The sequence below is a fragment of the Martes martes genome, assembly GCF_963455335.1.
Source record: "Martes martes genome assembly, chromosome: X".
NCBI lineage: Eukaryota > Metazoa > Chordata > Mammalia > Carnivora > Mustelidae > Martes > Martes martes.
Genome location: NC_137897.1, coordinates 56647206 through 56661401, shown reverse-complemented (window position 1 = coordinate 56661401; position 14196 = coordinate 56647206). Strand labels below are relative to the sequence as shown.

Below are 14196 nucleotides of genomic sequence, written 5' to 3'. Positions count from 1 at the left end.
GTAATTTGCTAGAACAGCACACAGAACTCAGGAAAATGTGTCATTCATATATATATAAAATTTAAATGTATCAGTTGGGGGCGCCTTGGTGGCTCAGTTAAGCATCTGCCTTCGGCTCAGGTCATAGTCCCAGGGTCCTGGGATCAAGCCCCATATCCAGCTCCTTAGGCAGGGAGACTGCTTCTCCTCCCTCTGCCATTCCTCCCACTGTGCTCTCTGGCTCTATCTCGCTGTCAAATAACATCTTTAAAAGTCGATCAATAAATATATGAATTATATATAAAAAGTTTAGAAACTACAGTTAACCCTTCAACAACGGGGGGGTCAGCAGTATCAACCTCCCCACACAGTCGAAAATCTACATACAACTTTTTTTTTTTAAGATTTTATTTATTCTGGGTCGCCTGGGTGGCTCAGTGGGTTAAAGCCTCTGCCTTCGGCTCAGGTCATGATCCTGGAGTCCTGGGATCGAGCCCCGCATCGGGCTCTTTGCTCAGCAGGGAGCCTGCTTCCTCCTCTCTCTCTGCCTGCCTCTCTGCCTACTTGTGTCTGTCAAATGAATAAATAAAAATCTTTAAAAAAAAGATTTTATTTATTCTGAGGGTTGCTAGGGGGAGGGGGGACGGGAGAGGGTGGTGGGGATATGGACATTGGGGAGGGTATGTGGTATGTGCTATGATGAGTGCTGTGAAATGTGTAAACCTGGCGATTCACAGACCTGTACCCCTGGGGATAAAAATACATTATATGTTTATTAAAAAATAATAAAAAGATTTTATTTATTTATTTGACAGAGATCACAAGTAGGCAGAGAGGCAGGCAGAGAGAGAGGGGGAAGCAGGCCCCCTGTGGAGCAGAGAGCCCGATGCGGGGCTTGATCCCAGGACCCTGGGATCATGACCTGAGCTGAAGGCAAAGGCTTAACCCACTGAGCCACCTAGGTGCCCCTACATACAACTTTTTTTTTTTTTAAAGATTTTATTTATTTATTTGACAGAGATCACAAGTAGGCAGAGAGGCAGGCAGAGAGAGAGGAGGAAGCAGGCTCTCTGCTGAGCAGAGAGCCTAATGCGGGGCTCGATCCCAGGACCCTGGGATCATGACCCGAGCCGAAAGCAGAGGCTTTAACCCACTGAGCCACCCAGGCGCCCCTACATACTTTTGACGCCTCAAAAATTACTAGTAGCCTACTGTTGACCGCAAGCCTTACTGATAACATAAACAGTTGAATAATGTATTTTTCATGTTATCTGTATTATATACTATGTTCCTACAATAAAGTAAGCTAGAGAAAAAGTTAAGGAAGTCATAAGGAAAATACATTTATAGTACTATACTATGTTTATCAGAAAACAAACAAACAAACGGGGCACCTGGGTGGCTCAGATGGTTAAGCGTCTGCCTTTGGCTCGGGTCACTATCTCAGGGTCCTGAGATCGGGCCCCATGTCGGGCTCCCTGCCCAGTGGGGAATCTGCCTCTCCCTCTGCCTCTGATGCTCTCTCTAGTTCTCCCTCTCAAATGAATAAGTAAAATATTAAAAAAAAACCAATCTGTATAAGTGGATCCACACAGTTCAAATCTGTGTTCAAGGGTGAACTGTGTTTAGATTACTGTTTCAGTATAATTCAGTATAATCTTTTGTAATCCTACGTATTTTACTTTGTTCATTTTTTTTTTAAGATTTTACTTATTTGACAGAGCACAAGCAGGAGGAGTGGCAGGCAGAGAGAGAAGCAGGATCCCTGCTGAGCAGCAAGCCTGATGGGGGGCTTGATCCCAGGACTCTGAGATCATGACCTGAGCCAAAGGCAGACACTTAACCAACTGAGCCCCTCAGGCGCCCCTACTTTATTCAAAAGCAACTTTCTGAGAAGGGATCCACACACTTGGGCAAACTGCCTAAGGGCTCCATGGCACAAAACAGATGAAGAGCCCTGATCCAAGGGTATAAGATAAAGTCTCTTACCTACCCCAGCCCCCCAGTTCTGGATTGCCACTCCCAAGGGCCCACTATGTATGGACAAGCACAAGTACACATATGTATATATATGTTTTTACCCAAATGATAGTATACTGTACACCCTGTTCTGCGTCAATAGTTGTTAATTTTTAACACAGCTGTATATCTTATTGAATGGGTATATCATTTATCATTTATTCATGGATCTTCAGTTTATTTCCAACAGACACTTGATGAATATCCTTGTACCTTTTATACATATGATTATACCTACAGGATAAATTCTTAGCAATGGAGTTTCTGGGTCAGGGGGTGTATTTATAATTTTGATAGGTATTGCCAAATTGTTCTCCACAGAAGTTATGATGCACATTTCTACAACACAAATACCTATTCCCTCATGCCCTTGCCAACAATATGTTAAATGTTTTGAACTTTGCCAATCTCACAGGTAAAAAGCAGGATCACATTTTGGATTTAATTTGCAATTATTTTACCCTGAATGAAGTTGGTTCATTAAGCATTGAACTTAATGAAAAAGACGCAGTTTCAAAGCAGGATTGAATGCATGTTTTAGAACTTTAGTTGCCAGTTCAAAGTTAACTTCCCAAGGGTTTGCTTGCTGTCAGAGACCCATTCCTGCTCTACTTCCTCACAAGCTAGCTATAACTGCTTTCTTTCTCCATGCCACAAATTAGTTTGCTTTTTCTACTTTACCTTTCCAGCACTCTGGCTTCTTTTTGTCAGTGACACCTACGCAAAAGGCATTCACTTAGTATCCTGGGTAAACCAAGTCCTGAGAAAAGGATGCCAACTAGATCGTGTCTCATGCATATAAGGATTTCAGAATTTATGGCCCTTATTTAGAGACACGGTTTTGAATGGGGTTTTTAAAACTATTTCATCTTATGCCTACTATTTTGAACATGTCTCAGTATCATACCGGTTTATCTGTACTCAGGGACTGGGGCATCTGTTTGTTAGTCTGCTCAGTGGGGAAAATCTCACAGAGGTATAACCTGGAGATGCTCAGAAACTCCTCTAAAATTAGAAACTTACATGTCAAATGCAGCTGAACGAGAACAGTGTGTTAAAAGAATCACTGTTGGGGCACCTGGGTGGCTCAGTGGGTTAAGCCTCTGCCTTTGGCTCAGGGTCCTGGGATCAAGCCCCAAATCGGGCTCTCTGCTCAGCAGGGAGCCTGCTTCCCCCTCTCTCTGCCTGCCTCTCTGCCTACTTGTGATCTCTGTCTGTCAAATAAATAAATCTTTAAAAAACACAAATCACTGTTAAGAATCACATGTGGTATTGGTCAAGTTTTATCTTACTTAAAAAGTTTTATTTTTATTTATTAATTTTTTTAGGTAGGCTAGTGTGGAGCCTAACACAGGGCTTGAACTCAGGACCCTGAGACTGAGATCTCAGCTGAGATCAAGAGCCGGATGCTTGACTGACAGCCACACAAGCACCCCTGGCAAAATTTTATTTTTGAAGCAGTCTAGTATTTATAATATTACTTGTACTCTTTTGTAGGTCATAAATATGGCACTGTAAAATTTAAAAATGCAGATACACAGAACACTGGCTGCTTAGTCTAGTACAAACAACTGGTAGAACTGATTGCTTTTTCCTTCAGGAAAGGTTTATTTAAAAAGATTTCATAATGATTTCACTCATATGTGGAATTTAAGAAAAACAGGGGAAGGGGAGGAAAAAGTAAGATAAAAGCAGAGAGGGAGGCAAACCATAAGAGACTCTTAACTATGGGAAACAAATTGAGAATTGCTGCAGGGGAGGAGGGTAGGATGATGGGGTTAGTAGGTGGTGGGCATTAAGGAGGGCACGTGATGGAATGAGCCCTGGGTGTTACATGCAACTGATGAGTCAGTCACTACACCCTACCCCTGAAACTAGTATACTATGTTAACTGAACTAAATTTAATAAAAAATTTTTAAAAAAGAAGAGCTCATTAAAAAAAAAAAAAGAGTTCAGGGGCACCTGGGTGGCTCAGTAGGTTAAAGCCTCTGCTTCAGCTCAGGTCATGGTCCTGGGGTCCTGGGCTCGAGCCCCGCATCGGGCTCTCTGCTCAGCAGGGAGCCTGCTTCCCCCTCTCTCTCTGCCTGCCTCTCTGCCTACTTGTGATCTCTGTCAAATAAATAAATAAAATCTTTAAAAATAAAAAATTCAGGGGCGCCTGGATGGCTCAGTTGATTAAGCATCTGCCTTTGGGTCAGGTCATGATCCTGGGGTCCTGGGATCGAGCCCTGCGTCGGGCTCCCAGCTCAGCAGGGAGCCAGCTTCTTCCTCTCCCCGCTGCTTGTGTGCTCTCTCTCAAATAAATAAATAAAATCTTTTAAAAAATTAAATAAATAAAAGAGTTCATATTGAATGGCCATTATATAGTGTATAGTATTAAGACAATGGAGCGAATCACTGTCCTGGCAAATCCAAGTTGGCTAACAGAAAACAAGTATCTAGGAACTTATTTTGATTTTCATATGCTAATCCATCTATTTGATGTCCAACTCAATGTGTGAATAGTGTGAACTAGTATTTGGCTCCCCTAGGGATGTTTTGTTTTTTTTTTTGAAGATTCATCCATTTATTTGACAGAGAGAGATCACAAGTAGGTAGAGAGGGGGGAAGCAGGCTCCCCACTGAGCAGAGAGCGCAATGCAGGGCTCGATCCCAGGACCCTGAGATCATGACCTGAGCAGAAGGCAGACGCCTTAACCCACTGAGCCACCCAGGCACCCCTAGAGATGGTTTTTAAATTAACTTATGGGATATACTGAGAACCAAGAGAGAGTAGTTGTGGGAAGGAAGAGACTACGGGTTAAAAGAAGTCTGCTTGACTCATCTTTTTTTTTTTTTTTAATTATTAAGTAAACTCTATGCTCAGTGTGGGGCTCGAAGTCACAACCCTGAGATCAAGAGTCACATTTCTACCGACTGAGCCAGCCAGGCGCCCCTGTGAGAACACCTGCTACAGTGTACACTAACCCTTCTGCACCTGTTTAGTGCCTACAAAGCCAAAATGACAGAGTTCATAAAATACAAGGATTACTCAACACTTTTTTAAAAAGATTTTATTTATTTATTTGACAGACAGAGGTTACAAGTAGAGAGGCAGGCAGAGAGAGGGGAAGGGAAGCAAGCTCCCTGTCGAGCAGAGAGCCCGATGCAGGGCTCGATCCCAGGACTCTGGGATCATGACCTGAGCTGAAGGCAGAGGCTTTAACCCACTGAGCCACCCAGGCGCCCCTACTCAACACCTTTTAAAGAAACAAACAGAACGTATAAAACACATTCAGTCTTTTGTACAATTTTATTTTCTCCCTTCAACCATAATAATATGATATCCAAATTTTGTCTTAACTGGAGGGTCTGTAAACACAGGCTTATCCAGCCCACTTACAGGCAAGGCAAATGCTGCTTCTTGAAATGGTCCCACCATGGAACCTCTGGTCATCCAACCCAAGTCGCCCTGAAAAACCCAAAAGATATGTGAGGTCAGGTGGCCCCAAAGAGGAAACAGTTCTACTGTACTACCGTAGCTTGAGAATTTCCCAAAACGAATAAGGTTCCTAGGTTCATTCACCTGGACTGCAAAGAAGTGGGCTCACCAAGGACAAATAGGTGGAAGAGATCCAACCCCGGACTAAACACAATACGCACTCACAATGTCGCTGGGTGTCTGTTAGCTGTGCCCGTTTGGTAATGCCTAGTTTTAGACACAGGTGACCTGTACACAACTGTTCACAAGTCGCACATTTCTTTTTAAGAACTTTTTAAGAACTTTAAGCCAAAATATGGCTAAAATTAATGGCAGAACATAAATAATCCCTACTGCTGTGTATCCTCCATGGGGGAGAGATTTTTTTTTTCAAGATTGATTGATTTATTTGAGAGAGAGAGAGCACGCACAAGCAGGAGGGGCAGAGGGAGAATCTCAAGCAGACTCTGCACTAAGCACAGAGCCTGACGCGGGGCTCGATCCCAGGACCCCGAGATCACGACCGGAGCTGAAACCAAGAGTCAGATGCTTAAGTGACTGTGCCACCCAGGCGCCCCAGGGAGAGATCATTTTAAATGACAACAGCACCATACCCCTTGCCTGGCTTTATCTTCACTATACTGTGTGGCCACTTCATTGAATCTCATTCCAGACTTTAACTTTTCCATGGCTTCCATGATTTTCCCATGTTTTTCACACAGAATGTGTCTGACCTGCAAGGAGAAAGTATGTTCACATAGTCTGGGAGACCCAAATGATTCCCTTTCTCAAAGTACAGCAGTCATGTCTGGATTACCCATATTAGCGAAAACACACATCAGGTTCACGGCAACAGAATCCTGGCAGTCTGCTCAGTTGGGTGACAGCCGCAAACCCATTTCTCACGTCAAAACACTATCTCGGAACTCTGACTGAGATGGTAAGTGGGCACTGGGCTGGGGAAAGCTCCCATCTTTACCATGTACTTCAATGGTAACAGGAAGAGATGTAAGGGTTGAAAGCTTGGGCCCTTGAGTCAAATCCCAGCTCTGCTGTATGATTGTAGGCATCTTCTTAAACCTCCAAGTGTTTCCCTGTTTGTGCCCCAAGATAATAATAGTTCCTTCGTGTTCTCAAAGGGTAGTGAAGACTGAGATAATGCAGTTAGTACTCAATAAAGGTTAGCCATTACTTCATCAGAGTGGGGGAAGACATTAAAAAACCCACTAGGAAATCCTTTTTTACCAAAAGAGGTCCAATGTATAAAGCCTCACAATTTGGCACTTTGAAAAAGAATTGTATGTTGATTAACAATACTCAACCCTACAGAAGTATTTAAATTTGACCCATGTTTACATAAAGCCATGTTGTTTTTTTTAAAAAAAAAACAAACCACTCTATCTTTAGAAATGATTTTGTCAAGGGAGCTGTTCTGCAGGATTCCCAATTTCTCATTCAAACACAATCCATGGTTTCCTACTGTAAATGATACACTGGGTTGGGGGATAGAGGTATCTCCCTTATAAATGCAGAGACAAGCAAATCATGGTTGGCCTCAGGGTCCGACTCCTAAAATTGGGGCAAGGGGATTCTAGGCTCAAAGGAGTACTTCCTGACTGGAGGAGCTACACAGGAAACAATCTGTCAAAAGGCAGGGCTCAGAGAGGCAGACTTCTATAGAATGTGCCCAGCACTGTCCCAGGAAGACAGGGACAGTCTGGACACTAGAGAGATACGTGTTGGGAAACAAGGATGGTTCAGCAGACCTCAGCTTGGCCTAGCTACAACCACTTTGAGAATGCCTCCCTCTTTATGGTTCCATACTCGCAAAGCAACCTTCTGGTTGGTTCAGTTGCTGGACACTGAATGACAGCATTGATGATCACAGAGAAGGGATACTACCCAACATGTCACAAACGAATAAACAAGTACTATGGTCTGGACAGCCTGACAGATTAGACATATCGAGTCCGTAGTACCTGCGGGCTCTGCAATGTGACTGAGTGACTGGCAACTGTGGAGGACAGCATCTTGGAGACAGCCAACCCCTAGAGAGGACCTGGAAGTGATCAGTGTGGAGGTAGTATGTGGACGCTACGGGAGGTGAGGAGACGACCCAGGGAGGCTACACACAATGAGAAGAGGAGAAACGGCAAGCTAAAGACATCCTTGGAGAATATGGACATTTAAGCCATAAGCCAAGAAAGATGCTCAATAAAGCAAAGCACAAAGGAAAGGCCAGATGGGCAGGAAAGGCATGTTAACACAACCAAGGCAAAAGACAGTTCCTTTCTTTTTTCAAAAATTTTTTTAAAGAATTTATTTATTTATTTGACAGAGAGATCACAAGTAGGCAGAGAGGCAGGCAGAGAGAGATGGGGAAGCAGGCTCCCTGCTGAGCAGAGAGCCCAACGTGGGGCTCGATCCCAGGACCCTGAGATCATGACCCGAGCTGAAGGCAGAGGCTTAACCTACTGAGCCACCCAGGCGCCCCTCTTTTTTCAAATTTTATGTATTTATCTGTTTATTTGAAAGTGAGAGAGCACAAGCAGGGGGAGGGGCGGGAAGAGAGACTGGGAGAAGCAGGCTCCCCGCTGAGTAGGGAGCCCGATGCGGGGCTCGATCCCAGGCCCCTGGGATCCTGATCTGAAGGCAAAAGCTTAACCTGCTGAGCCACCCAGGCGCCCCACAAAAGACAGTTTCAAGAAGGAAATGGCCAACAGGCTTCAATGCTGCGGAGTGATCAGGGAAGAAGTAAATCAATTTAGCACTGAGTGATTGATGACTTTAGCAAAAGCAGTGTCAGAAGAGCAGAAAGTGCAGAAGCCAGACTGTGGCAGGCAGACGCAGGAAGTAATGGGAGGAGGGGGGGGGGCAGTCTCCCCCAGCAAAGTCAGAAAAGGAGAAAGAGCTCTTAGGAGAGAAAGGTCACAGACATGTATCTATTTTAAAGGTCCCTGGGCATAATCTCAGAACAAAGGGAAAGATGCAGTAAAGAGAGAAAGGCTTAAGACATAGCAACAAAAGAGCGTGGAGCTAATGAAGGAGCCTGTGTGGCATTCAGAGAACTGCTTGAAAATTCACTGGCCTTAGAGGAAAAAAGCTGAGAAGACAGCAGAGGGAGGTGTGGGTGAAGAGAACTCTGTTGGGAGGGGGCTGGAAGGCCACTGAGTTCCTGACGACAGGTCTGGTTTCCATTTTTGTGTGAAAATTTAACAATATTTACAAGTTAGTATTTGCTGGGTACTGCGCGAAGCACTTTCTGTGCGTTCTCGCGTGAATTCCTCACACCAATCCTGTGAGATTGATCGGTGTTTCTCAATCCCGGCAGCACGTCAGAACCATCCTCAGCACTGCTAAAAAATCCATCAAGGTCCAGGCCCCACCCCCTGGAGATTCTGAGGCAGCCGGTCTGGGGTGGGACCCCAGGCACTGGTAGTTTTAGAAGCTGTCTAGGGGAATCTGACGTACACTGGTGGTTCAGAACCACTGGACGGTTATCTGCTGACTGACTAGAGCAGGGTAGTGGGCGGCTGCAGGTGAGCGGCAAAGGATCACTTCACAGTACTGGGGGCCTAGCGAAGGTCAGAGACCAGGAATGGGGGGGTCCCAATTCCCGAGCCTGTGTGAGACTCTGGCAGGGTCCAGCACCTCTGGGCTTAAAGGTAAAGGAAGCAGACCACTGGACTGATCCCAAGTTGTAGTCTGGCAGGTGGATGCAGCAGATGACCACAAGGAAAAAGAATCGGGGCTCCCAGACCCAGTGGTCAAGCTCTCTGATCTAATTTCCAGCTCACAGGACACAGGGCTTGGACAACAGACACGAAGCCGGGGAGAAGGTGGGGGAGAATAGGTGGGCTTGAGGGCTTGAGGTCTGCATGCAGAGAAGTACAGAACAAGATTGGGGGAGGCAGGAAGTGCAGGGAAAGGAGGAAGCTGTTCAGCGGGTGGATTTCAGAATCTGGACAGCTCTACAGACAAAGCGCAGGGTGTGGGCTCAGAAGGGGGCTGAAAGCAGAAGGGCAGGATGTGGAAGGAGCATAGCCCCTGAAAGGCGGGAGGATTCCAGGGTCCCCTCCCGGCTGGGACCTTTACAAACACTGGAAACAACCCAGATGTCCTCTGGCAGGTGAACAGTTAAACATATGGCACATCCGTTCCATATAATCTGGCACACTACATCATATGGCACACTACACAGCCATAGAAAGGAACAGACTACTGGTACATAAAACAACTTGAAAGAGCTCTCCAGAGGATTACACTGACAGCAGAAAAAGCCGGAGGGTTACATACTGCATCACTCCATTCATGGAACATTCGTGAAATTACAAAATTACAGAAAGGAGAACAATTAGTTGCTGTCGGGGGTGAAGGATGGAGGGAAGGCAGGCGAGGGACGTGGGCATGGCTATCAAAGGGCAACAAGAAGGATCCTTGGGGTGATGGAAATGTTCAGTATCTTTACTGCATCAATGTCAATCTCCTGGTTGTACTATTCTTCTAGAGTCTGACGTAGGATGCCACCATTGGGGAAAGAGGGTAAAAGGTACACAGCTTTTTGTTTTGTTTTGTTTTAACAACGGTGAGTCTAAAATTGTCCGTTATTAACAAGAGAATTTAGCTCTGATTACATGTCACTTCTTTCCACATACCTCATGTACAGCCACACTGAACTTACTTTGTTTTTCCAGAAAGGGCAAGGAACCTCTTGAAACTCATATGCAGTGGAGCAATCTCTAGGCCAGGTACTTGGAAAAGTCAGCATGTGAGGTGAAAACTGCACATGGCTAAAATTACCCTATGACATCTCTTATGAAGATGCCCTACTGGACACCAACACATCAGCCCTCATTAAACCCAACAGAGTCTGTCTCTCCAACCCATGGCAACAATGACCACTTCTTCAGCTGAAAACCAGATGAAGTACTTGGTTGGTTTTTAGGGAACATGCTTCATGAAAACCTACCTTCAGATGCCAGAATCCCACTTCACATAACTGGATGCTCATATGAGACCAGAGATCAACTATGGAAAAGCAGATTCACGTCTCCCATCTCTACCCCTGGTTCACACAGTAGAAAAGTAGGTAGAATGGCTCACACTATATTCCCTCTCTCTGGCTGCACATCTGGCTGGATTTATAGGATGTAAATGCACTACAGCACTTACTGCGCAGCAACGAAATGTATTCCTTACCTCACTGCTCCAGCTGCAGTGTGACAACAGAAACCGTCTCTTACCTCCTGTTTTTACACATACCCAGAACTTTGGACACTGCTTGGTGGACAGGCGGTTGTCAATAAATCCTTACTGAGTGAATAAACCCAAGTACAGGATCCCATATACTGACAGAAATATGGATACTGCCTTGTTGCATAGCACAAAGCAGCATGGTTGTCCACAGACTGTATTTTCCCAGGGCAGACACTCCTCTGGGATGGCGTCAAGTACTTCAAGTAATGATTTGTGATTATTCTCCCACCCCGGTTTTCACGGTCAGGGCCCTGGCCTGTAGCTTACCCGTGGGGGAGGTATCTAAGGAGACCTGCGCCTTTGCCTGTTTATCTAAGCCCTTGGTTTTACAAAATATCATTTTCTTCAGAGAGACAGGTCATTCACTTACTTATTTTCTTCGTACTTTGTATTGTTTCTTGATATGTATTAAGGGTACTTAATTGTTGTTGTTAATACTCTATCATTTCTTAAAATGTATGAAGTGTACATTTCAAGAAACAATACAAAGTATGAAGAAATGTGGGATGTTTGAGAAAACGCTTAAAAGGAATTACCTTGCATACGTGAGACTGGTCCCTATCTTCCAATTTTATGTTATGTTGATCCTATAGCCGTATTAGGCTAGCCTCTTAGAATGAGTTCAGCATACTGTCTTTTTCCTTTCCTGGGTTCCAAAGTAACATGTGTATATATGTTATTGATATTTAACATTAAAAAAAAGGAACGAGTGACTTACCTTTACTGCACTGCCACCACCTTTGGGACCCTGAGCCTTCTTGTCAGAACTGTCACTCCCAGAGGCTGCTCCCCCTTTAGAGAAGAGATCACAGGTACTCATTTAAAATGCATCTCGATACTTACACAAAGAGCCAAGACAATAGGAGCCGATAATCTGTCATAGCACCACACTTCAAAAGGGCCCTTTGCCAGACACCCTACTACATGAGGCTGAATTCGTCTGTGACTCACCTCTCTTAAAATAAGAAATGTATGCCTTACAGAAACCCTTCATGGGAAAGGGATAGACAAGTGAATGTGCTGATGGGTGAACAAGAGTGCCAAAAGCCCGGTCCAGATTCTCTGGACCCAATTTGAAATCCTACCCACTAAGCAAATCCCTGAGCTCTTGTAAGATGTCGAATAAGCCAACTTCTGTGTTCACAGCAGCGTACTTACTGTTAGGGGCTGATGTTCATAAGAACTATTGCTGGATTAAATGTTCAGTTCAATAAACATTTCGTAAATAACTACTAAGTTCCAGACACTGGGGATACAAAGATGAACAAGCCACGGTACCTTCCTTCACGGACCTCATAGTCTACTGGGGAAGACACATGTAAACAGATCACTTTAGGAGAATGACCTACGATCTATGGACAGAAGGCTGTAGAAGCATAGAGGGCCATTTCAGTCACTCAGGGAAGGTTTTCTGGATGAGCAGAAGCTGACCAAAGGAAGAAAGGACAAGGATGAGGAGACAACACAGGGTGGTGGAACAATGTGGGACGTGTCAGAAACTACGGATGAAGCCCAATCTGAGGTGGGAGCGTTATGATATTCGTCCAGGGGAGGGGGCTGAGAGCTGGGGCAACGTGGGCCTATGAATCCTACTAAGGAACCTGGAATTTATCCTAGAAAAGGGAGCCACTGAAAAGTTTTTAATCAAGAGACTCCATGTTCCTTGTCTGAGTATCTCCAATGCCTAGCAAAGTACCTGGCACACAACAGTTGTTCAATATCCAACTAAACTGAAAACCCAAAACACCAACCACCAAACACCTAAGAACATCTTACTGCCAAAGGAGTTTTACTACACCAAACTTTTAAGTGGGTTTGCTGTATGTTCACTCTTGAACGATGATGGCTTCCGGTCATCCCATCCTCTCCCCTGCCGGATGCTGCCATCTGACTGCCACCTCACTCCCTCCGACTGAGGATTCTGGCAGCAGTTTCAGGATTCCTTTCCACCCTCACTTTCGTCATCACCTTGAATGACCTCACCACCTATGCTGAGGAACCATCCAACAGCCTTTCTTCACACTTTTGGACCTCCCTCCTGAATGTCCATGCCTTCTACACTGGGCCACCTGCTCCCAAGGGCACACGATGGAACCATGCCACCAAAAACTAATAGTTCAGTCGCTGGCTACAACTTCATGTTCTTCCGGTCTTCTCATGCCTTACTCCCACAACCCTGGCTCTTGGGCTTCACAGAAACCACCCCCCACTTCTGTACCTTTATCCTGCTATGTTCTCCTAGACTATGAAATTTCTGGACCCCACGCTTGATCATTTGTGTTTCCACTGGCACCCTTAATTACCTTGTTTTGCTATTCTATTATTGTCCAACAAACCCTCAACCTTGGCTCAAGGCTCAATCTAGCTCTTTTCAATCCTATATTATGCCAGTTGCTGGTTACTAGGCAAATCATGACTGTGTAGATTGTGTCTTCTACAGATTCATGGGCTTCCAACCTTGGGCTCTCAGCCTTGAGGGCTGATCCTTTTACTAATGTTTTGTTCCCTTTCCCATCACCCCCAATGGCCACTCCAAACCTTTACCACTCTCAAGACCTCCACTCAGTCCCTGCCCCTCAGTTTTCAAAATTACTCTTGCCTTCCACTTTAATAAGAAATTGAGGCCATTAATCATGATACCCTACCAACTCCACCCCCACTTCAGCCCCAGTTTTTACCACCACGCCCATCCTCGTCTCCTTCCCTATGACCTCAAGCATAACGTGACCCTTCTCCTATTCAAAGGTCAACTTCTCCACCTCTGTCCTGGACCCTATTTTCTCAAATCTCACTCCTCTGAACCCTTACCTCCCTAACTCTACTGGATCCTTCACGTCAGCTTCTCTCTCAGGTTTTCTCCATTCTGAAGAAACAAATAGAACTTTCTTTTCATCCTCTGTCCTCTCCTATCTACCACCTAATTTTTATGCTTTTTTCAATTAAGGCTTTCCAAAGAAGTCCGCACTGATTGCCTCCAACTTCTCACTTCCCGGTAAACCCTCCTCTAGTCACTGGCCACCAGCTGCCCCCGTCCCGGACCCCGGAGGTCGCCGGTCTGCGACCTCCTCCTCACCCGACCCCATTCTCTCTGGTTGCTCCGGCCGCTCTACCTTTCCCCCCTTTCCCGGAACCACTTTTTCCCTTGGGCGGCATCTTCGGAACTTGCGGCAGAACCCTCAAAGGCTTCGTTTGCCGCACAAAGCCCCTTCAGGCCCCATGAGCATGTCCGGAACACATGCCTGAAAACGGCACCCAAACGGACCGTTTTTGCTGCGGCCCTGGAAGCAGGCATATTCTGGGGCAGACCCGGTCCTTGGACCCTCGGACCAGGGGAGCTGAAGATGGCTGACCAATAAGAAGTTTGGGTCGTTCGGTGGGGGGGCGGGGGCGGAGCCAAAGGTAGAGCAGGGGCGGGAAACCCCGCCTATGCGGGTTTTTTTGTTGTTGTTGTTTCTTCTGTCGCACGCACTTATTTGCGCCA

At 45.5% G+C, this 14196-nt stretch overlaps 1 protein-coding gene across 4 annotated transcripts; it reads right to left on the bottom strand.

Moving 5' to 3' along the window:
- Positions 1-5043: 5043 nt before the first annotated feature.
- Positions 5044-13948, bottom strand: PIN4 (peptidylprolyl cis/trans isomerase, NIMA-interacting 4). Of its 4 annotated transcripts, none has more exons than XM_080794753.1 (4): positions 13826-13948; positions 11434-11507; positions 6074-6193; positions 5044-5450 (listed from the first exon to the last, which is right to left on the bottom strand). In XM_080794753.1, the coding sequence occupies exons 1-4, from the start codon at positions 13866-13868 to the stop codon at positions 5292-5294; spliced, it is 396 nt and encodes a 131-aa protein (XP_080650879.1). In that variant the 5' UTR covers positions 13869-13948; the 3' UTR covers positions 5044-5291. The 4 variants fall into 4 exon arrangements, with proteins under 4 accessions (XP_080650879.1, XP_080650880.1, XP_080650881.1 ...); XM_080794754.1 differs by having other exon boundaries at positions 13850-13903; XM_080794755.1 differs by having other exon boundaries at positions 13789-13901.
- Between the last annotated feature and the right edge of the window lie 248 nt (positions 13949-14196).